Source organism: Scleropages formosus, chromosome 11 (assembly GCF_900964775.1).
Source record: "Scleropages formosus chromosome 11, fSclFor1.1, whole genome shotgun sequence".
In the NCBI taxonomy this organism is placed as follows: domain Eukaryota; kingdom Metazoa; phylum Chordata; class Actinopteri; order Osteoglossiformes; family Osteoglossidae; genus Scleropages; species Scleropages formosus.
The window spans coordinates 12,517,208-12,542,026 of NC_041816.1; the positions used below are offsets into that span (position 1 = coordinate 12,517,208).

At 41.6% G+C, this 24,819-nt stretch overlaps 2 protein-coding genes across 3 annotated transcripts in view; both read left to right on the forward strand.

Moving 5' to 3' along the window:
* The first annotated feature begins 601 nt into the window (after positions 1–601).
* On the forward strand, positions 602–13,421 carry aldh1a3 (aldehyde dehydrogenase 1 family, member A3). Its single transcript, XM_018763385.2, has 13 exons — positions 602–710; positions 1,458–1,562; positions 1,778–1,918; positions 3,615–3,744; positions 6,043–6,104; positions 7,183–7,311; positions 8,596–8,709; positions 9,112–9,214; positions 9,955–10,139; positions 10,772–10,936; positions 11,821–11,978; positions 12,555–12,629; positions 12,963–13,421. The coding sequence occupies exons 1-13, from the start codon at positions 615–617 to the stop codon at positions 13,030–13,032; spliced, it is 1,533 nt and encodes a 510-aa protein (XP_018618901.1). The 5' UTR covers positions 602–614; the 3' UTR covers positions 13,033–13,421.
* Positions 13,422–16,508: 3,087 nt separating this feature from the next.
* lrrk1 (leucine-rich repeat kinase 1) overlaps positions 16,509–24,819 on the forward strand; it is a 34,959-nt gene continuing 26,648 nt past the window's right edge. Inside the window, exons 1-3 of one of the 2 annotated variants that reach the window (XM_018763125.2) lie at positions 16,509–16,663; positions 17,470–17,676; positions 23,734–23,885. In XM_018763125.2, coding sequence (XP_018618641.1) covers positions 17,568–17,676; positions 23,734–23,885 — 261 coding nt within the window. In that variant the 5' untranslated portion in view covers positions 16,509–16,663; positions 17,470–17,567. Of the gene's footprint in view, positions 16,664–17,469; positions 17,677–20,170; positions 20,337–23,733; positions 23,886–24,819 lie in introns of those variants that run through there. The other variant, XM_018763126.2, reaches the window with a different exon arrangement.

A 24,819-nucleotide genomic window follows, 5' to 3' on the forward strand; every position in this document is an offset into this window, starting at 1 on the left:
CAGCGGGTTTGGCCGGTGCCCGGTCTCTGGTGGGCCTGGGGTTTGAGTCCTGCTCGGAGTCCCTTGCAGTGGACTGACATCCCGTCCTGGGTGTGTCCCCTCCCCCTCTAGCCTTGCGCCCTGTGTTGCCGGGTTAGGCTCCGGTTCACCACGACCCCTGCTCGGGATGAGGGGTTTCAGACAGTGTGTGTGGTTGGTTCTGTGTAGTAAAATATGGAGATATAATGTTCAATGATACATTTACATAATACATACTTAAACATCTAGTGTGAAAATCACTTTGAAGAACTCAACATGTAATAGCGTGACTGCAGTTAAATAAGACAAACGTAACAAGTGGCTATGCTGAAGCAGATAAAGAGTGTGAGAAGCTCAGTGGAATATTCATAGTGTGCTGGCCTGGGATCCTTCTCTGCCCACAGCGCTGCAGCATGAATGAAAAACAAGAGAGTACCAGTTTGCCATCACGTTCTGGGGGTGGAGTTTCTTCCTCCGCTCACGCTACCCAACCCCCCCCCATGGGAGGGTGGAACTCAACACTTCCTATAAAGGCCGAGGGGTACTAATCAACCACTCAGACGACAGTCCAGGACCCTGAAGCTGCACACTGTGTGATGGCGCAAAACGGGATTATAGAAAACGGGCAGACAGAAGGGGAAAGAGCAGCTCTTCCTCAGCCAGAGAGGGTTACAGAGGTCAGGTACACCAAGGTAACACATCATGTTTACATGCGTTCTATAGCTCCAGGAAAACCACGGAAGATGAAGTTCAAAGTATATTTTTTAAACTTAAAGATGTTTAGTGATTTTTCTAAACATATTATGTATTTTCTAACTATACCTTCAGTTTGCCACTTCACAGGTGCCATGTAAGACACTTCTAAAAATTATATGACAATAACAAAGTTAATTCTACACTAATTAATTATTACTTGTAAAAATATAGTTTTTCAGATATAGTTTTTTGGCATCTCTTTCAGTTTATAATGTAAATATCATCCAAATAATCTTTGCTTAAAATGGAATGTTGAAGCAGAAAATCGTTCATAAGAATTACTTTATGTGAATGAACACTTATTCTGTACTACTTCCAGAAAGAAGTCATTGACATCGTTGATTAGGAGGGCTAAATTGTGTAAAATTTGCCAGTAAACTTTTAGAACTGGTAACACTTATAATACATCTAAATGCAGACAGACATGCCGTGAGTATGTCATGACACACTTCATGTTCAACGTCGAGCCATAATACTCCTTGTAATCAATGTTACTCTTTTTGGAAGTGTTATGTTAATAAAAATGACACTATGTTCTAGATTAGTAACTGACATGGTTGAGTTCACTGTGCACATAATTATAGTAATTACTTAAGAATAGTAATGCTTAAAATACAATGTTACTTCTTTGGATATTTTCCTAAGAACATATTCATATATTAATTTAACATTTTGCCCCACAGATCTTCATCAATAATGAATGGTACAATTCAGTAAGCGGAAAGAGATTTGCAACATACAATCCAGCAACAGGTGTCAAAATCTGTGACGTGGAAGAAGCCGACAGGGTATGAATATGACGATAAATCTATTTAATAAGTTTGAGCATTTCAAAACTAACCCTTCAGGTGAAGCTCCAACATTCATTATAAATGTGCTCTGCTTTGCCTTTATAGATTGCAGGCCTATGTAATTAAATTGTGTCAAGGTGAGCGGGCAAAGATTTTTAAATGCTTTTTAGAAGTTTGCAACTGGGGGACAGCTGAAAGCTTTATTTCCCTAGCTGGATGTAGACAAGGCGGTGGAGGCGGCCAAAGCAGCCGGTAAGCGGGGCTCTCCGTGGAGGAAGATGGACGTGTCGAGTCGAGGCCGACTGCTGAACAAGCTCGCTGACCTGATGGAGAGAGACCGCACTCTCCTCGCCGTGAGTTCCTCCATCTCCCCATACACTGCTAGTCTGAGCTCAGAGCTGGCGACGCATGATTTGTGACATTGCTTTACATGTCAAGGTTGAGAACCTGGAAAGGAAGTAAAACCCAGGAAACACTGCATTGCTGTTTCCTTGGAATATTTCATATTTGCTGTCAAAGTAAAAACGGTAAAAGTACTAATCTATTCATATGAATGACCTGCACATCTAAAATAATCTGATTAATACAGCCAGAGTTAACATTTACGTTATATTTACAACTGTTGCGCCCTCTTTTTCTGGTGCTTTCAGGTGATTTTTCACATTAAATCTTTTTTCCGTAGATAGTGGTGCCAAATTTGTTTTTGGATTGCACATCTGACTTAAAGCTTGAATATTATAATGTTTGTAATTAAAACCTTGTTCCTGTCAGTTTTCACTTCATTGAACTGCCAGGTCATATTAGGAGACAGATTTGTACATGAGATGTAGCAGATGTGAGTGAAGTAAAATGTTGGGGTTTGCATGTGATTCTTAATTGCAAACATATCCTGTTGTACTGTACCCTGGGTATCATTAGTCACAATAAGTCCTAACTTTACTGTGGGAATAAAAAACAGATTTATCAACGCAGGGGTCACGCTGTCTGTTTGTATAATGGATATACGTTGTTTTGGTACTTATACCTGATTTAAAATTCACCCGTTGCTGTACACGAGTTGAATAAGGTTAGTTAGTGTAAACACCAAGAAATGTAATTTTGAATCTTTTGGGATGGCTTTGAGAAAATAAACTGGCTTTGAGAAACAAAGCATTCAAAGAAAAGTTTCTCCGTTCTCTGCAATCCTGTCAGAGTAAATAGAAATTTATATATTTATGTCTGTTAAATCATATAACTACACATGGATTTATTGCGGAAAAGTCATTGGTTTAATATGTAACAAACAACCCAGGAATTATGTAGTGAACGTTTTAATGACCACTTGTGTGTGCAATATGCCATTAAAGTACAGAGAGGTCATACAATGACTGCGTTCATGAAGACATAAGTATTTGACTATTTAAACCCCGAGGAAAGCAATCTTCACCGTTATTATAAATAAACACCTACAACAGGAACAACTGCAAAAATTTGACTGGTAAAAAATTTGAGCTTATTTGTCTTTTTTTATTGAATCAAAAAGGAAAACCTTTTTACAGTTGGGTTAAATCAGGCTTTTATTGCAGCCTGGCCATTTTCAGCACAGTCAGTACTGGCTTCGTATCAGTTGCATTTCAACAGTAAGAGATCACATGGCATCCCACCCCACCCTGGACCCTCGCTCGAAAGAACTCTGCCAGGTATAGCAGCCAGGCAGAAATGGTTTCCCGTTCTGGTTCGTGTCTTACCATTTTGCTATACAGGGAAATGAGATTTAATTTAAATTACTGTTATGGTTTTTTTAGTAATGAATTCCCACAGCATATTAAACTCTTGGCATCTGGGGTGCACATAAAATCTTATGTTGTAGCAACTGCTTCATCCTTGTTTGCGAAACTTTACAAAGTGATTGTGAATTTGTCATGGCCTCTCAGACATGTAGAAAGAGATCCATTTATACTTTGAGTGATTGAGCATCACTTTAGTCATGACCAACATTTTTATGCTGATTAAAAACCTATTTATAATGACCTTTCAACTCTATTTCAGTCATGCTCTTCTTGGTTTCAGACACTGGAGACAATGGATACAGGAAAACCCTTCCTCCACTCATTCTTCATTGACCTGGATGGCAGTATCAAAACTCTGAGGTACTACGCTGGCTGGGCAGACAAGATACATGGCAAAACAATGCCAGTTGGTAAGTATGTTGGCCAAAAATCTGAGTAATTGGGCTTGTAAATCATGAAAGAAATTAGAATCCAGCTTATTTCACCTGGGTGGAAGGTCAAGCACTTTATAGTTCCACTCAGTAATTTCTACCATCTATATGTACAACAGGGAGGGGGTGCCGTGGCGCAGTGGGTTGGACCACAGTCCTGCTCTTCGGTGGGTCTGGGGTTCAAGTCCCGCTTGGGGTGCCTTGCGACGGACTGGCGTCCCGTCCTGGGTGTGTCCCCTCCCCCTCCAGCCTTACGCTCTGAGTTGCCGGGTTAGGCTCCGGTTCCCCGTGACCCCGTATGGGACAAGCGGTTCTGAAAATGTGTGTGTGTGTGTATATGTACAACAGGTCAAAAACATCTCAAATATTTCTCCTTCATCTTCTCCAGCGTTACCAGCTGCCCCACCATGCCACTTATATTAAACAAAGCATAAGAAATTATTCATTAAGGAATATGAAAACCGAAAGTCGTAATATGGGTCAAGAGCTAAACATCAAAAAGATGAAAATTATGACTATGGAAAATACTGAGAATTTTGAGCTTGATGACAAAGCAATAGAAACTGTGAAAAATTTCAGCCTGTTGGGCTCTTATGTAAACGACGAAGCAACTAGCAGTCAAGAAATTCTCCGTAGGATTTCTCTAGGCAGAACATCAATGAAAGCTCTTGATAAGGTATTTAAAAGCAAAAGACGTAACAATCCAGACAAAGATTAGGCTTGTTCAGGCGTTTGTATTCTCGGTAGTAAACTATGGATGCGAAAGTAAGACGGTGCGGAAACGAGATAGAAAGAAGATTGATTCATTTGGACTTTGATGTTGGAGAAGGATATTGCGCGTTCCGTGGACAGTTAGAAGAACAAACAAGTCGATTGTAGAAGAGATAAAGCCGACCATGGCACTCGAAGCTCAGTCAATGAAATTACATCTATCATACTTTGGCCAGAGGGGCGTGGGGGTGCAGTGGTGCAGTGGGTTTGACCTGTGCCTGTTCTCTGGTGGGTCTGGGGTTTGAGTCCCGCTTGGGGTGCCTTGTGACGGACTGGCATCCCGTCCTGGGTGTGTCCCCTTGCGTCCTGTGTTGCCAGGTTAGGCTCCAGCTTGCCGCGACCCCACTCAGACAAGTGGTTTTAGTCAGTGTGTGTGTGATACTTTGGCCATATGATTTGAAGAGAACGATCCTTAGAGAAGGACGTCATGACCGGAAAGATTGAAGGAACAAGGAGAAAGGGAAGACCTGCAATGAGATGGCTCGATACATTAACAACAATGGGGACGGCACTGGAAGAGCTCGCCAAACTAGCACAAAACAATTCCTTTTTAGATCTTTAATTCATCAAGTCACCATGGCTTGAACCCAAATCAATGTCACATAACTAACTATATTAGAAACATGAAGACCGTTGGTGTAATACTACACATTGGAAACTGTTTTCCATTCTATCCAGTTCATTTGTTCATTCCCTAAATACTCAGTTTGTGCTATAAACTCTGTGCCAGGTTAACTTAACCTTTGCTAGCCACTTGTGATGGATCATCAGAAGATTATCAGCAGATAATGAGTATCACAGATTACCATTGTCTGGGGGAGTTTTGTTGTCTGAAGTAGCAGTCACATTTGGAAATATGAGAAGGTCAGATCTACCAAACCACACTGTGGATTTCTGGCCTGTTCCTACGATATGATATATCAAATTGCCCATGATTTGCATAAAGCGTTCTAGCAGTCAGTATTACTACAGGATATAGAGTAGCTGCAGGTTTGCAAGAAACTTTAAAAAGTACGTAGAGCATTTATGACAACAATCGAGGCATTTGTACAGCAGAAATGTGAAACAATGGGTGCCACCTAGCATTCTGTTTAGAAGATATATGAATCTGGCAATTGCCCAAAGGCCCTTTTGAAACACCTGCGGCACGATATTGCGTGTCCCAACAGAAGAGTTAGCGGTAGAGCAGATTCCCATGTGGGAACAAAGGAGCATTCGAGAGGCAGGGCTGGAGCAGCACAGGGGTGAGAGGTGGGCTCAGCTACAAACAGCTGTATCCTCTCCGGTTACAGGACACCTCCTTGGACACAGTGATACCTGCCCATGCTGTGCATCACATACCCTGCCAGTATTCACTTTAATGTAAAAATCCTTTGGGTGCCCCCGCCAACTACCCAAACCATAAATAAACCCGATACTGGCACATCAAAAAATGCACTGCTATGTTCTTTTGTACTGTGTTTTAAGAATTTTCTCCTCTTTTGCCTCTTTTGTTTCATCCACCAGACGACAACTTCATGTGTTTCACCAAACACGAGCCCATTGGAGTCTGCGGAGCAATCATTCCGGTGAGTGAAGCGCTACTTGCATTCACATCGATACGACGGCCGCCTCATTCCTTCCACTGTGCTTCCTGTTGGCGGAAATGTATGGTATTGCTATGTACATCCATGCTGAGTAATCAGAGTCACCCCTCGGAGGTGGACCGTTCTGTTCAAAGGCACCCGCAGAACAGCTTCACAAAAATGATCTGCAGAGGCTGCGCAAAAACCTTCCATCAGATGTAAAAACTGAAACGACACTCGGGCTCTGTAACAAGATTCCGTGTGTATGTAAGGTTTTCTGTTAAATACTGAGACTGGCTTTCTCGGCGAAAAGCGAAAACAATGATACAGCAAGTAGTTTCTCCAATAAGTATTCCCGTGAAATGAAAGACATACTCTTTTCTTGGCCGTTTCATTTACAATAACTCACACATAATAACAAATCCTCATAAAGGCTAATATAAAAAGAGTATAAATGGATTTGGTGGGAGATACACATTTTTACTTTAACAGGTTCCAGCAGCGTATTCATCTCGGAATTGTTTATATGACAGTAAACAATGTCACAGTACTCCAAGTGTTAGCGAACAGGCAGGGATGGGGCCATGTTCGCTTTGTATCATTTTACATTCACAGCCTTTACCATTAGTCAAGCTTATCTGTTAAAAAATAGGCATATATCAGTTCATTCTGTTTTGGTAACAAAGAAACAAAACCATGTAGTTGTCAGACATGGGAGATTATATCATTAAGATGAAATCCATACTGAACAATTATGTGTAATTACCGAGAGCATTCTGGCACGCACGGCTTGTGAGTCACCAAGAGAGAGAGATGGGAGGCCACTCTTCTGAGTTTGGGAAAATAAATGCTTCCAGGACCATAAACGTGACGGTCATGCGGGGAGGCCTGTAAAAACAAACAAAGCACTAACAGCTAGCATACAAGTGCGCCTCTTGTACCCTAAGCACATCTCGTTGCTAGACGGCTTTCTTCTCCCTGCCGTCTTCTTGCTTGCATGGAACATGCATTCTTTGCCGTGTTCCACTTCGACCTTGCCAAGTGGTGTCTATTTGTTGTCCTCTCCTGTGCCCCATGGTAGTGGAACTTCCCGCTGCTGATGTTCGTGTGGAAGATCGCCCCGGCCCTGTGCTGCGGTAACACGGTGATCGTCAAGCCGGCTGAGCAGACACCCCTCACGGCTCTCCACATGGGCTCGCTGATCAAGGAGGTGAGCTTCTTATTGCTGTCTCGATGGCACGTCCTACAAGGGCAGAGAAGGGGCACCGCTCATCCATCCACCGTGGACGTCTTGTCCGATGCAAAAGCCCGGAAGCGAAGGACACAAAGCAGGGCAAACCATCAATCGGACACCAGTCCATCACAGGGCAACCACACACATGCAACCACTCACACGTAGAAATTTACCTTTATTCATTTAGCTGATACTTTTCTACCAACTGACTTACAATGTTAAGCTACCTACAGTTATTCACCCATTTAAACAGCTGGGTTATTTGACTGGAGCAATTTAGGATAAGTACAATAATACCTCGCCCTACGTCGTTAATTGGTTCCAAAGGGCGCGACTTAAGTCGAAAAACGACAGAAAAGGAAATAACCCCTAAAATACCGATTTAGACCCTCTATAAACCCATAATAAGCATTCCCCTTAAGTGTATACACTTCAATTAATGCTAAAGTAAAGAAAAAAACAACAAAAAAAAAATTCCAAAAAAATGGCAGGTAAATAAGACAATTTTTTTTTAAGCTTTTAATTGATTTTATAGATTACAATATATTATTTTATATATTTTAACATTTATTTTTATTTGATTTTACACTTTTTTATTGTTTTTAAGTGATTTTTAAGTTTTTAACAATTTTTAATATTTTCGGCTGACCGACGTAAAGTCGCGTCGGCCAACTGAAGATGAATTGTATTTTTCCATATATATTTAACAAAAAACCGACGCAAAGTCGAAATCGACGCAACACGAAATGACGTAGGGCGAGGTATTACTGTATTGTACTTTGCCCAGGGGTACTACAACTGGAGGTGGGATTCAAATTGTAACCTTTGGGTCCAAAGGCAGCAGCTCTAAAATTACTCTACCACATGCCAGACACACTACAGGCAAGTTAGAGCTTCCCAACCTGAAATACATGTGTGTGGAACTCAAGAGCACCCAGAGGAACCCTGAGAGAACGTGACGAAAACATGCAAACGCTGTATAGGCAAAGTCAAATTTGAACCCGTGTCCGAACCCAGAGCCGAGAAGCTGGCAGGCACCATACTCCCCAAGATTCCCCAAATCACTCGTATAAAATCAGAATAACAAAAGTGTCCCATCTATAAACATCCTATTAGTCTACTACACAGCGTCACTTGCCTCTTCTTAGAGAAAACACTGGTCTTAAGCAATCAGGCTGTTTTGTATTTTCAGTACACAATGCACATGTAAAAAAAAAAAGTGGCTTTTTTTAATTCTCCTTATTTGATGCTGTCCGGCAGTGTGGTTTCCCCCCTGGGGTTGTGAACATCTTGCCAGGTTTTGGGCCTACCGCTGGAGCAGCCATATCCAGTCATATGGACATTGACAAGGTGGCCTTCACCGGGTCCACAGAAGTAAGTTCTCTTTTTAAAAAGTATACTACCAAGACAAATATTCACAGTCCAGGTTTTTTTGGTTACTAGCGTTAGTATAAAGAACTTCTGGATGCAGTATCTTGGGGTTAGGATTAACTGGAGTTACAGTTAATAATGAGATAATTGGCAAGGAACAGATAGCAGATGAATGGATTTGGTTTCCAGGGGCTTAAGTTGAAAAGAGTCACTTGTTCTAAGTCAGATATTACATTATACCTAATACAATCAAAATATAACTTTAAATGTGTTAAGGACTTTATAACTTTTGACAGGGAGTTGTAATTATTTCACAGTATCATCTTTTTTACTATTCGTTTTGAATGAAAATCTAATACGGTACTGTAGTACTTTCCTACATGTAAAAAGGAAACCTTTATTCAGGTTGGAAAATTAATCAAAGAAGCAGCTGCTAGAAGCAACCTGAAAAGAGTGACTCTGGAGCTCGGAGGGAAAAACCCCTGCATTGTCCTAGCCGACGCAGACTGTAAGTAATACTATATATGGTTTAATTCCTCTTACACCCTTTCCAAGGAAGTTGGCAGACAACTTCCATAAAACAAAGTGAGAATATCAGAATATCCATTTCAAGTGCAAAGATAGGATCTAAGCTCAAGGAAGCCCCGAAATGTAAACATATAGCAAGTTACTTGAACTGTACATGTACAGATCTGTAAAGCCTTCAGTGGCATGGGGGCACAGCAGGTAGCGCTAGTGTCTCAAAACCAGCGGGTTTTGTGTTAGTATGAGGATTCCAACATGGGTCAGGCTATAAGGAGTTTTCATGTTTTCCCTGTGTTCATGTGGATTTCCTCCAGGTGCTCAGGTTTCCTCCCACAGTACGAAGACATGCGTTTTAGGTGAAACAGTGACTCCTTACAGACTATATTGTGTGTGTGAGACTGACCGTGTGTGCGATCGCCCTGTGTTGGACTGGTGTGCCGTCTCAGGTGTGCCCTGTGTGGAGGGAACAACTACTTCACAGCCTAGGTTTCTGGGATAAGCTCTGGATTACCCCTACCCTAGAGTCAGAGAAAAGTTACTGATAATGGATGGATGTTAGGGTAACAGTAAACATACTGTATATTCGAGGCCTAGAGCTCATAGTTGTGCTCTTCAGGGCTACACGTCGTCAGTTAGTCAGGGTGGCCTTCAGTAACTGTGTCTCAGAACTGCGCCGTGGGGCAGCGTGTTCTTTCCGTGCCAATCTGCTTCCCTTGCTCACAGTGCAGCTGGCCGTGGAGGAGGTCCAGCGAGGTGCTTTCTTCAACCAGGGCCAGTGCTGCACAGCGGCCGCGCGGGTCTTCGTGGAAGAGCCGGTGTATGAGGAGTTCGTGCGCCGCAGCGTCGAGAGCGCCAAGAAGGTGGCAGTGGGGGACCCCATGGACCCGCGGATGTCGCACGGACCCCAGGTGACTTCTTCAAGTCTCCCTTCGGAACCACTATCAAAGCATATTGAGCCTTACTAAAAACAGGTATCGAATCGCTCGCAGTATTTATAGAGGGAAAAAGTTGCGAAGAGTACAGTTACAACAAACAAGCCTTTTCATGTTGGAAACAGATATGAGATCGACACGAAGCAGCCGGGGCAGCGATGGCAGACAGCTACATACACACTCCGTCTGCTGTGTCTTGGCAGAGCTTCCCAAGAGCCCTTCTGCAGCCTCAGACTGACACGGTCACTCGTTTATTAGAGCATTTAAAATATGTCACTCCGCAGCAGCAGTGTCATAGCCCGCTGACCATCCATGGCACACACTTCACTAGCCATGCATTTCTCACCCTTTGTTCAAGCTTCTTTAATACAGGACATCAAGCTCCATCCAGATTAATTGGCAGTGATGTAGAAGGCATTGTCCCCTTGTTTTTCACGGGGTCCATTTGTGCTTTTGAAAACGTATTCAGGCTCTCGAAGCCGGAAACACTGCGTGCAAGTAAAATGCAGGAGTGAAATGTTAATGTTATTAGAACCACGTTGGCAGTGCAAACCCACAGAGTCCCGGCGCTTCTTTCGAGAAGACGTGATGTTGCCTTCGTGTGACAGATTGACCAGAGGCAGGTCGATAAGATCCTGGACCTGATCGAGGCCGGCAAGCGAGAGGGAGCCAAGCTCGAGTGCGGAGGCTGCGCCGTGGAAGACAGAGGACTCTTCGTTCAGCCCACTGTGTTCTCGGGCGTCAGAGACCACATGCGCATTGCCACCGAGGAGGTACCTACTGCATCATCCTCAACACACAGGATGTGTAATAGTTCTTGGGACTTTCAGTGTCGGACGTACAGCTGAGGATTTGCTTAGTAAAAGGGTATAAGAGCGCCATCCCCTGGACATGTGTTCGAACTACTTCTTTAGGCGAAACAAAGCAAACGCTGCAACAAATCAAGAGGTCCAAGCGAAGCAACATCCTTTTAGTTTACAATAACTTCACAAGCTTTTTGTGAGATGCTGAAAAAAAATCTGCTGCTGAAATTATGTTAAACACAAACTAGGAAAAAATAGATAAGGACAAGTTTTAACTCATGGTAGGTAACTCTTCATGGAAACAACAGTACCATGATTATGAAGGCATACTGCCAGTTTGAGGTAGAAGTCATAATGAGGCTCCCAGACGATCATAATTTACTCTAAATTACTTTGGTTCAAAATACATAGTATGTAAAACATAGGTGCTATGTAGGCAATGAGTTTGTGATTACAAAATTACAGCATGATTAAGGGTAAAAAAGGGTCACTCATATTACAAATTTATTTTTATATGATCAGGAAACTTGTGCATGTCAGTGCCTATATATAAAAGATATTGTAGTTATACTTTAGAGAAACAGCTTCAGGGAGATCACACAAGATGTGTTAGAAATGCTACCCTTGATGCATTAACCTACTTTATCACTCCTGTTTTACACAGAAACCACATAATAACACTGTGTGGCATTTGTGCCGTTTTATTTCTCACTAAGGGAAACAGTTTGTTTTCCATTTAAGTTCTTTATAAATATAGACTTACATTACGATTGGCATACATCAAATAGACCCCAACCGTAACTTTGCTCTATGTGGTTATAAATGTCTGCATCCTTTCGGCCTGTATCTTGCAGATCTTCGGACCAGTGCAGTGCATATTCTCATTTAAGAGCCAGGAGGAGGCAATAGACAGAGCCAACAGAACGCAATACGGCCTGGCTGCAGCTGTGTTCACACGCGACATGGACCGGGCCCTGAGCATTTCGTCCGCCCTGCAGGCTGGCACTGTGTGGTTGGTTACTCCACCCGTCTGCACCACCTGAGTCATGCCTCCAACTGCAATGCCAACAGTTTGTCTTACATTATATTTTTGCAAAAGGCCTTTTCGTCAAATATACTCAATGAATGGAATCATTTAATACGCATCTTTGCGGATGAGGACTCCAAGCTCAGGGAGCCTTAGTTACTAGCAAAAAAAAAAACATGGTCTTGCACAAATTGAGCTCAAAAACATGAAAGTGATGCATGTACTGTACATCAAGTAAGTTTTCTTCTTCTGTTTTGATGGTCTGTCAGCAATATGCCCTTATGGTCCAGCTGTCAGGGGCTGTTATATGGTGATAAACCAGGTCTAGGTCAAGCGTTACAGCCTGATAATCAGTCTGGGATTTGTTACATGGGGTGTTATACGTAGGGTGTGCTATGTAGGTTGTTACCTGGAATGAGGAATGTACAGCGCTATCTGCGGGTGTTACGCAGTATGCTAGTTGGTAAATGTGATGTAGAATTTTATGTGGCACGTGTCATTAAGTGTAATGCACTGGGTATGTTTTCGGGTGACCTGTTCCTCTCTCGCTTCTTCCTCCAGGGTGAACTGCTACAACGCTCTTCACGTTCAAGCTCCATTTGGCGGCTACAAAATGTCAGGAAACGGAAGAGAACTGTAAGGTTACTTGAGCTGCCTAGTTTCCAAATCAATCAACCTCTGAAAATAAGTTCACTTTTGTCATGTTAACAACTTTACTTTTGTAATATTTTGTGCATGCTGACATTACCTAACCCTCAAGTACTAAAATTCACGCTTCCCGTAGTGGATAGGAAATTAACACTTATATTTCACGTAAAAATATTCACACGGTTACACAGTAACATGAATCATTTCGGAGAATCTCAGAAAACTGCTGTTTTGGACGTGCATCATGTAGTTAAGTGTTGTGTGCTAAAATTTGGATTTGAGAGCAGATCACTGCTTAACAAATGTTTTTTGATTTCCCAGCGGAGAGTACGCCTTGGCGGAGTACTCTGAAGTGAAAGCAGTTACCATCAGGCTCACAGAGAAACCCTGAAAGGGGAACAAGGCACTTCTGCGGATGCCAGCTCTGATATGGGAGGACGAGGACAGTCTGCTGAATAGGCAGTCACGCATCTCCATCTCCGCTCCACTCGCTCTTGCACTGGGTGCCACCCGAGAGACAGCTGGAAAAGAATGGAGATTTGCTCTTGGCACAACTGACAGTCCAAAAAAAAAAAGACTGCTCTGATGAAAATTCAATTTAAAAAAATAAAATAAAATACATTTGCTGTTCTTCAGACAACACAAAACATGGAAACATGGCAGGTGTTTCAGCTCTGTTGAGGCCGCCATGAATTAATTGTTTTCTCTTCAAAGATGCTAAGGTGCTTCGGGACATTCGCAGAGAAATAGTTTCCATGCACTTGCCAAAACAGGCACCTCACTGAGTTCCTAAAATATGAAACCATGCTTATTTTCCTGTATCATACAGCTTCCTTTCATTGATAAAGTATTTTAGCTTCTTGGATGAGCTGTATAGGTCCTGTACAACCGGTGTATAAAACCTTCGTTGCTTTACTGTATGACAGTTCTTCCTTTCACTGAAGTAATATACAGCTTTTCTGGATGAGTTGTACATGTCTTCTGAGGTTAGAAACATAATGCCCTGTGTCCTCATCATTAATATTATTAATAATAATATAAAGCATTATAATTTGGGGCATTCTTTTCTTGGCATTTATATAATAATCAATAGAATTAATCGTATGACCCAGACATTGTTATATTTAAATATACAAGTATTTGTCTTTAAGGTTACATCTGAGACTGCTTAATGTGCGTGAAACATGATGGAATTCAGTTTCTCTGCAAAACAATTTTGGAGTTTTTTTTAAGCTTTACACCACCACCACCACCACCACAAAAATGCACCTATTAAATAAGTGCATTTAGTCTTCAAATTTCTTGAATGAATTGCTGTTGTAATAAAATATGGAAGTTTGTGAATTAGTATTTCAGATGTTTTATAACCATTTTTAGGTTTTGTATGTGTGAAATTGTTTAAGATTATCACTGCTCATCTCTTGATGAGCTATTTAATAATATGTTTTAAAATATTTTTAAGTTTGAATCTGTCAATATCGCTTATAGAGACTATAAAATAGTTTGCAAGAAAATGTCTAATTTAAAAAAGAAACTAAAAAATTCATTGGCAGCACAGTTTGTTTATGCAAATTTCAAAAAGTTACCTAGAAATATATGAGCATTACCTATAACAGGCAACCTGTCCTGTAAATTGCAGGTAACATTTCAGAGATAGACACCAACATTTTGTATGAATATTTAAATATAAACTCTCAATAAAAGTTATGAAACATCTCTTTCATTTTTCAGGAACAAATGAGCTTTTCAAATTGCACACACACACACACACACACACACAATGCGTGCAACCGCTTGTCTCAAGAGAACCAGAGCTTAACCCAGCAACACACCCAGACAGGATGCAGGTCCACCGTAAGGCACACCAAGCAGGACTCGAACCCCAGACCCACCACAGAGTGGGCCCCAGCCAAACCCGCTACACCAACATACCCCCTTTCAAATTGAAATTCTTGGTGAATAAATTTTAAATAAAAGATTTCCAACTTGCTATTCTGCATGAACACTTCATAATTTCAGTGGAATTGAATTGAGTTTAATTTTTCTTATTAGATTATATGTACTGTATATGAAATTAAGCAGGATTCAAGCATATCCATTGTCATGCTCTTACTAAACACACTATTTGCATGTTTGTCCATTTAAAAGCAACTACAAAGGCTTTTTATCTGAGTTTCACTATTTTATAAAATTTTCACCACTGTCACAGAAAGACTGAAGCATATATAAGATAGAAATTACAAGCACGTTATAAAATCACACACACACACACACACACACACACCTGAAACCACTTGTCCCATACAGGGTTGTGGGGAGCCAGACCCTAACCTGGCAATACAAGGGCAAAGGGCTGGAGGGGGAGAGGACACACCCAGGACGGGACACCAGTCCATCACAAGGCACCTCAAGCGGGACTCGAACCCCAGACCCGCTAGAGGGCAGGACCCGGTCCAACCCACTGCCCCACCGCACCCCCCTACGTCATACAATCTTGCTCGTTTATTTATGTATTGCTTTACCTATAGAATTCTATAGAATGTACAAGAAAATGGAAAAAAAAACTGATTAATTATAGACAGAGGTCAGCCAATCCTGAAAAGTTCTTTTAATCATGGAAGCAAAGTCATACTTTTGTTTTTTACACTTTCTACCAAAGAAGAAAAAATACAAAACCTTAAGTCCGTTAAACTTTTTTTTTTTTAATTTAGTGAAAACTAGAGAAAAAAATAAATGTAAAAAGATCCACTTACTCCATGAGGTGTTAGAAAATTTCAAATTTTGTATAATTTCAATTGTAGCACTCTGCTGACAGCAGAAAGAAAAAAATAAATGTAGGCCTATTAAATGTCATGAGTTTTTTGCTTGCTTTATCATGGAAATGACAAAGATGCAAAACAGCTGCAAGAGGACGAGCTCTACATGGACATATGCAAGCACGATCTCGAAAATTACAAAAAAGTCTGGTTAACACAAACAACATGGAAACAAAAAAAAAAATGTAGTTAAGCTCAAAACTGTGTTTCCTCCCATTCTGCCACTTAGAAGACACAACACGTTTATGTTTGCCATCCATTTACTAATTTACTCCTCCGCTCCGTTCTGTCAAAGCTCAAAGTTTAAAACTAGGGGTAAGTGGTCATATACTACTGCAAGTTCTGCATCTCTGTATAAAGAGCGATCGGAAATAGTGAACATTAAATTTTCCTAGTGTGTATAAGCGGCATCTCGTCGCAATTCACTTCCCTCATTTTGCGCGACAACTGCGCACACTGAGCACAAGTCAGTACTGCGCGGAGGCGCTGCTTCCCCACGGCCTTCAATTAGCTCATCCACATGACATGCAGAGCAGTCTGGTGCATTTGCTGCGCAACTACGATTAATTTACAGCACAGTACTGTAAATTTACTAAGAAAATATCGTTCAAGTTATTTCAGTGTTACGTAAAGAAGACTATATAATTTAACAGCACCGCAAAAATTATGTAATTATAAAATCTGCGCGCAAAATGCAAAAAAAAAAAAAAAAAAAAAAAAAAAAACTTACTGCAGACGTAACTTTCGGACTGAAAATCAGTTGAATGAATCACGATTTATATATTACACCTAACAACAGACATGTATGAACTGTAACGTAGATTAAAAAACGGTGTGGCGATGTAAATTGAGAATACGAAATGGTAAAATTTACGGAAGTTTACGGAGGTGTCAGACGCCGGTATGAGCGCGGCTGTGCAGACGCACTGAACTGAACTGAACTGACCTGTACTGTACTGTACTGTAAATGAACTGCATTGCGCTCCGCAGCTGAAAGCGGACGGGAGCTCGCGGAGTTTTTCAAGGATTGAGGAAGTGAGCGTTTGTCCGCTTCTGTCTGCGCTGCGCAGCGCAGCTACAACAACCCGTCCCGAGCGCGCCGAGCAGTTCGGCAAGCGCCGTCTTTCAGTCTTTTTTGTCTTTCTTTTCCTCTCTTCGCTACTGGGATATAGACTGAAACACGGCTTTAACGCAGAAAAACATGAAGTAAGTAGAAAATATATGACTCGGTGTAAAGAAATGGGGGGGGGGGCTTCTCTTCCAGTGCACGCAACTACTACTTTTTCGTGTCACTCACTTACTGACTGTGTGTTTTATATATTATATGCTCCTGAGTATACGTTAAACGACAGTTTCCTTCTACAACTTAGGAGCTTAAGTTGTGGGAAGAGTTCGGTCACTATACTTTAATTCGTTCTCGGTGTGTGTGTCGGAGAGAATCAGAGCTCGTCAGTTAGGTGGCGTGTGATGGGGGGGGGGGGGGGGGGGGGGATTGAAACAGATTGATTCGAACTAACCGGGTTCCACTTAGTCTTAATAATCACACTGAGTGACATTAGTTTCACTACCTCGCAAACTGTTAAGGATTTCTTGTAGCGCAGAGTGTGTCTGCAGCAGCGTTTGTCTCCTGAGACATTTGATTTGCGCAGTCAGTGTGTCCTGAGCAGTGGCGCTGCCCTTCGCAGAGAGAGGAGGTAGGCAGACAGCGCGCGAGCACAAACAAACAAACAAACAGAAACAAACAAACAAACAAACAAACAAACAAAGAGGGAGCCTACAGCAAGAAACTTGAAGGCAGTGCTCTGTGTTGGCAGTGTGTTTATTTATAGGGGTGTGGTTTACGCATTCCATAGTATTTTGCAGACTTGTTCGCTGAACTCAAGTTAAAGTTGGTTCTGTGTGCAGTCAGACCTGGTGTGTACACAGAACTGATGATTGCACAAATTTTGTGCGGTCATACATTTAAATTAGGATAAATGTAAATTTGTGGGATTTTTTTTTTTCCCCCCCAGGTTCATGTGTGGCTGATGTGCTACTGTCCTTCTGCGGGGGCTCTGCTGGATCAACACCCGATGCATTGGTCCTGCCCTTTGGGCCAAGTGGACGGAGGATGTACTGGTCAGTTGGCATCTCAGACAGAGCCATGGAGGAACAAAACGGGGATGAAAATGACCCTGGATCGTTGGCAGATGGCCCATGTTTGGACAGCCAGTATTCAGGTGACCATCTCATTGTGTTTCAGACATAAGATATTTGTATTATTGCTGATCAAGCAGAATCATCACTGTACTCCACTTGGTATTTATCATGAGCCTAATGTCAGAATGTGATGCTGATTCCCACAGTGAGCAGTTAAAATTAAATGATCACATTTAAACTTTAAGTACTAAAATAGCTTTTCATTTAAATTGCATTTAGCACTACCTTAGAAAACCACAATTATTACGTACAGATTTAACAAGGTTTGCTTGAAGTCGTGCTGAAATGTCGTGTAGTGTGGATGAAAGAATCTGTCACATCTTAATTTTTTTCCGAATGCAGATTTGGTGTGTTTTTAAATGCTCCCGGTGATTAAGATGTTTGTTTGTTTTGTTGGAATACTCCATAGTGTGCCAAGCTATATTTAAGAAATTACATATGTTTTATGACATGTCTTATAATCATGTATGTTCAGAAAACAGGTTCTTTACAATGTTTGCTTATTACTGATGGAAAAACAGAAGAATCAGTTAATGAGCAGGTCAAAAAACTGGTCTGGAATTTTGTGTTTTTCGGTAATCTCCGAATTGACTGCTTGACAAGATCAGTAGTTCCGCGTTATAATTTAAGTTGAATCATAGTGTTGAGGACAGTGTGCAGCATAGAGTTAACAGATTTCCGATGGTATTGGACTTTTTCAAGTCTCTTGCTGCTTCTTGGAAGTTAAATCAGTCTCTGTGAACATGTCCAGGAAGCAACTATTGACTTAAAATAGAAGCAAGAACTGAAACCTTTTGGATGTTGAAGTGTAAACTGGTGTGCTGTGACGTCCTGGTCTCATTGGGTGCGTCTCAAAAAATTCTATATCTGTGAGCTGAGCTAAGTATTGTGGGTGTTTGCCCAACAGTGTACGATAAGAAATCCAATTAAACTGAAAAAGAGGTTAGGTCAGTTTCTATCATTCCTTTAAAAATTTGATTGTACTGTTTGGCAGGGGTGTCCAGTGTACAGCTCAGTGGCTGCCTGTGGCACCCAGTTTCAAGTAATGCAGCCTGCAAGAGCATTTGTAATATTTTTAATACCTATCATAAACTTGCATTGAATTGTGAAGCACATATAGCTGGAATGATACAAGGAAGTTGTGCATAAATTCTATTGAATTATATAGTAATGCAGTTATATTCAGACACACTTGAACACACACTACCTTTTTTTTTTTTTAAATTTACATATTTAGCATTAGTATGTCAGTAACTTATTTTTACACATGCAGCCTTCATACCCGTTTCCTATTTTTATTGTGGCCCTGGGCCAAAAAAGTTGGACGTCTCTGCTTTATCACGTAGTGGTTCTTATGCATATATTCTGTATGTATAATGAGCCAGCAGGTGGTGTAGTAGTTCCTGCTCTTGCCTTGCCATCAAAAAGTCCCTGATTTGAATATGACTGCTGCTGTAGTACTTTTGATCAAGGTGCTTAAACTGAATTCACACTCAGAACACCCTGCAGAAGTGAGAGGCAAAACATCAATTAGTATACAAAGTTTACATTGTTAGTCACCTCTGGTTGAAATTTGTTTAGCATCATATCATTCCTTGGACAAAGGCATCAGTGAAATAAAGGTTAAAAATAATATGTTGCATCCCATCCAGATTATACATGATTCTTACTCTGTGCTTGCAAGATAGGTTGCAGGTCACCATGATCCGTATTGTAATTTTGGCATAAGAGTGCCATATTCCGTCTGTCCAGCAAGGAATGACAGGCCCTTATCAGTTCAGCTGAAAGTTTACACACACGCTGTCTGAAACCGCTTGTTCCGAGCGAGGTCGCGGCGAACTAGAGTCTAACCAGGCAACGCAGGGTGCAAGGCTGGAGGGAAGGGGGATGCACCCGGGGATGCCAGTCTGTCGCGAGGCGCCTCAAGCAGGACTCGAACCTCAGACCCACCAGAGAGCAGGACTCGGCCAAACCCGCTGCGCTACCGCACCCCCCAATGAAAGTTTTATCCTTTATTAAACTTGCTTCATATTTTAAAACACTGAACAATAACAGCAGCCTTGTAAAACAGTAGATGCCTGCAATGTGGATCTTCTATAGTAAGGTCCTGCCAACAGTGGAATTCAGACGTATGTGGTAGTGTATGGATTTCTTTATAGCATGGTCACACTGGTGGTAGTTGTGCAGTGTGTAAGCGCTCTGTTCATCAGGGAGTGGGGGGAGGCACATAAAGAGGCAACTGTGCTAATCTTTTAGAATGGCGCTTAAGCCATCTGGCACAGCACAAGTAAAATCAAACTGTGAGGTCACCCTCAGGCGACGACATCTTTTCCCTGCTCTGATACTCCAGCGAGCGCTGGGGAGGATTGGATTACGGCACAGTGGGCAGCAGGAAGGGAGAAGCCAGCCTTACTGCAGGAACCAGAGAAGAGCTTGTCTTCTAAACAAAGGGCTGCTCCACCCCTCTCACTGATTTGCTCTGATCACACAGCAGGTCCTTGCAAGATGGCACCAAGGGCAGCATAGAGTGAATGAGCCTCTTGTACGCTCTTTGGTTCACTGGGAAAATAATGCGGTGGCAACGAGTACCGAACGGAGCACTAGAGGCAGAGGAAAGACTCTAGGGTTATGCATGTAGTATGACAAGTATGACTACAGTTCAGTTTTGTCTCATGATAAGGTAAGACACTGCTCATGTGCATCTTTATTAGCGAGAGCTGTGTAGTGATGTATTGGCGATTTGGTTCATCTGCATGGAAGTCCTGCCAGAGAGTTCTTGTCTTCTGTGCCGTTTATACAAGACACTGAAACAAAGTGTCTGGAAGATATATATACTACGGACTGATTAACTGCACATCTTTTTCTAACGCAAGTGTTTAAATGTGCATTTGGAGTATTCATTACAGACACCTTTTAGTTGTAAACATTCAGCCGGAGACAGGAAGAGGTTATGTTTTTTGACCTCTTTAGGCTTGTCTTTTCTTTTTTTTTTTTTTTAAAAAAAATACTACCTACCTTGTAGCCTTAGTATTATTTCAAACACAAGTGTAACTAAGTTTGATGATGAGCGAGAAGTCCTCCCTCCAAAGTTCATGGAACTCTTAAATCAAATTGTCCCTCCTGTATTTGTGTAACTCCATTCAGCACTGTTGCTTGTAATATTTTTTTTTGACAAATATGCACTATTGCTTTCAATTAGTAAAAAAAAAAAAAACTGCTTGTTTCTTTTTGCACTGTTATTTTTGGATATTTTCATTGACACCAACTTGCATAGCTTGCATTTCACAGCAGTTAAAGCTTTGAAATAATACAACTTTGGGTACTTTGCTCAAGGAGTTTTAGCAGAAATACAATACAGCATATGAACAGTTCTACTTCAGGTAGTAGAATATGAAATCTTCTGGTCTTGTTCTTGAACATGTACATTGCTGTTCAGATCTGTGCAGGATCTTCTTTATCTCCAGAATGTGATGATGAAACTAAACTGAACTGCAGTCATTGTTATGCTTGATTTAATTTTCACCTTATAGTGATTTAAATATTTTTTTTCCCCTTTTCTTTTCTACTGCACTTCAGAGACCTGAAAAGATTGCACATTCTTGCAGAATGGGTAACACAGTTTAACTGCAAGGTCTTGTTCAGTTCATTTCAAAGAAAACGGACACTGCGTTGTTGATCTTTGCTCTAAGTGCAAGCATTCACATTATCGATGATGAGAGATATATGTATTCTCATAGCATAATTTAGTTTGTAATAACAAATGGTAAAAGGACACCAGCTGTCCAGTTGCTCCACTGGTGAATACTGTTAACTGAGAATGACCAGTACATCTCAAATGCTATTCTAACAGTTAGCAACTGCCAAAATTTACCGCCTGTATTTATTTTAAACTGTTAAAACATTAAATAAACTGTTAAAACGATGCATAACTGTTAAAACATTCTTTGTACCTCCTGCACAGGAGCTGTTTGAGACGTAAATGTTATCAGAATTAATACGGTTGCTTCTTGAATTGTCAAAACATTATGGCTACATACATATTCTAATTATTTGACCTTTGCCTTTACCAAATTTAGTAAACTACATTATCAAATGACTGATCTTGCTGAACTTAATCATGGAGTGTCAAGTGCCATGTGGTCTAGTCAGTTACCGAATATTTGTACATTTCAAAATTAAAGGGGACACTTTTTTATGGTATATTAATCTTGTTGTCTAGCCATCAACAAAAAGTCAGTATCATTATAATGGATATCTGCCATTACTTTGTGGGTAATATTGCATTTATATTATGGGTAAAACCATCACCTGCCACTTATTTTTTTTAGTCTCTTGGCTACCTGGTTAGTCAGCTCATGTATTCAGCTTATTGTTTAGCTGGTTATGAAGTTAGTATATTTTGAATATTTTACAGTTTTTCACAACAGGTAATGTAAACTGTAGGGCTGTAACCTTTTGGACAAATCTTCACTCATGCTGTAGCACCCTTGTTTACAATACTTACCCTGAATTGATTCGATAAAATGCCGTGCTGTGTAAATGGGTGCACAATAGTAAATGTCTTGTTACAAACCTAGTAACCTACCTTGGGTTTTTTTTTTTTTTTTTTTTTGATGTTACAATGGGTATATTTAGAGAAAGAGGACATAACTGCTTAATGGCCATGTGGGGCATTTATTAACCGGACCTCTCCCCGACTAAGTGGTAGACTGGCATTTGGCACTTGAAAGATTGGGAACTTTGACCTAGCATGGCACTGCAGCTGTATGCTGAGCTTTAGTTTGCCCTTCAGGGTCTGTGGCCTAGCTCAGCAACATAAAGGCTGCAACAATATATTGATGCAGACCCTCCCGGTCTAATGGTTACAGTCCCTTGTGCTTTCTCCGATCGCTTGTCTGACTCAGATGCTTAATTATTTACATTGGCCCTGATATTACACCACAAGGCGCTGGGAATAGCAATGAGCAATTCTCCTCCCAATGAGTCCTCATTCTCTCCAATACATTAGACTTGCCTGGTTGCGGAGAAGGTGTTCCTGCCAGCAGGACTTTTGATTGATGAATCCATTCTCCTTTACAAAAGGGGACGATCAAATGGCACATTATGAAGCCTTCAGGATAAGGCCGTTTTGGAGAAGGGTGACCTCGAAACACCTTAGAAGTAAAAATTCATTTACATTTGTCATTGTAAAGTTGACCCCAATTTTGTTTGAAAAGCCCTGACAACATGCAGACAATGCTTCCTTCCACCAGCATAAACTTTTAAGGTCGTTATTTACCCATTTATACAGCTGGGTAACTTTACTGGAGCAATTTGGGGTAAGTACCTTGCTTACAGGTACTACAGCCAGATGTGGGGATCAAAAGGCAGTAGCTCTAACCACTATGCTACCAGCTGTCCCCAGGTTATAAGGTTTCATTTATCGAACATACAACATTCACTGCAGGTGCAGGTTTGTCAGTGATGATCTGCATAACTATATGTTGTCTTGTTGACTTTGTGTCCATCCCCAGTGCTGCTGTAGACTGTGATATCAGCATTGTCATTGTGTAACAGTTTATCTTTTGTTCACCATCCTTGCCAATTGTTCTTGAAAGATACTTGTGTATCCCCTGTGCCAGCATTGTCTTCTGTGATTTTGAACAGATTTTTCTTAAATTTACTGTTCATCTATACGTTGTCACTTGTCAAATGCACTTGTTTAGCACTATGCTTCCGCATTTCTCTAGGTACCGTTGCGCCATTAGCCTGCAGCTCTGCTGATTTGATCAGCAGATGTATTTATGTCTACTTATCCCCTCCCTGTGCGAGAGGTACATTGGCAAGTGGCTGTGGCAACCAGGGTTGGAGGAAAAGGGAGCTATCCCCTCCGCCTGGCCACATCCACGTTGCATACAGAGAGCCAACCCAGCAGGAGGCTTCCAGGCATTCTCTCTAACCATGACCTATTTTCCAAGCGTCTCTGGGTACAGGCCTTTGCTTAGTGCAGGTTGCTGTATGGCAGTTCAGTTTTACTCCAAGAGTAGGTTTGGGGGGGGGGCGGGGGTTTTCTCTTCTCATACTCTCCTCCGTCACAGGCACTGCGGGGATGGGAGGCAAGCAGTCCGTCCTCAGCCAGTCGCCCACCCTGGAAAACATCCGGGCTGCTTACAGCGGTGGGGACAGTGAGAAGGCCCAGGAGCTGATTAGGATTTCCTGCGAGGACACCGGTGGCGGCCGGCCTGAGAGGGTGAGTGAGCGCATCCGATTCTAACTCGCTGTGCTCCGTGGGATTACTGTGGCTCGTCAGAAACAGTGCTGTCACATCTTATTGCTACCTCAAGATGGTTTTCAGTGGAATTTATAGTATACCTTATACTATGATAAATTCACATTTCTACTTTTTTTTTTTTTCTCTTTTCCGTGAGTCATCACAGCATGTACTATATAATCCCACCATTTTGTTGTGAGGGATAGACTGGGTGCTTTGGAATGCACGGCTAGCATTAATTGGCAGCGATTTCACCAGGCGCATAGTCAGCGGAGGATGTGGCCCAGTTCCGAAATTGTAGTGGTGCTTGGCTCTGAGGGGAAATGATTTAAAGCAGAGGATGTCAGCCTGTAAGAGAGGTTTGTAAGGAGGACACCCTTGCCAACATTTACAACACGGTGGCATCTCCAAACGACTGTGCTTACACCACTGCCTCTTACCGCAACATGTATCTCACAGTATGACCAGCAGACAGCAGTGCTTCTTTTCAAGTTTTTCAATGTTTTATGGAATTTTAATATTTAAGTGCTGGAACGTACTTAATATATTGCTGAAGGGTGTAGAGGGAGCTTTGATCTCAAGCTGTTTTTCTCTTGAAAATAAACATCACAGATGACAGTTGCGATATGTTTACTACGTCGGGTTTGCTGTTACAGCAGTAAGGAGGACTGGGGATTTTGTGCATGTGGACCGGTGCCGTCGCTTTTGTGTCTCATCCATGGTTGGTATCGGAAGATGTCGTGTACATATTGCGCTGTGGTCTGGGACTGTTTCAGCACAGGGTGTTTCTGAAAGACTCCTATTGCTACTGTAATACACAGTGACAGATGTTGAAGTCTCAAACACTGCTCTGGATTGTCTTCAGACTGAAGGGGCTTCAGACAGGATCACACAGATGTTGGGCTGTTAACGT

Coding starts and splice junctions, on each gene's coding strand:
- aldh1a3 (XM_018763385.2), top strand. CDS start 615: ATGGCGCAAAACGGGATTATAGAAAACGGGCAGACAGAAGGGGAAAGA. Junction 9,215..9,954: donor TGTCCTAGCCGACGCAGACT/GTAAGTAATACT, acceptor CCTTGCTCACAG/TGCAGCTGGCCGTGGAGGAG. Junction 11,979..12,554: donor CTGCAGGCTGGCACTGTGTG/GTTGGTTACTCC, acceptor TTCTTCCTCCAG/GGTGAACTGCTACAACGCTC.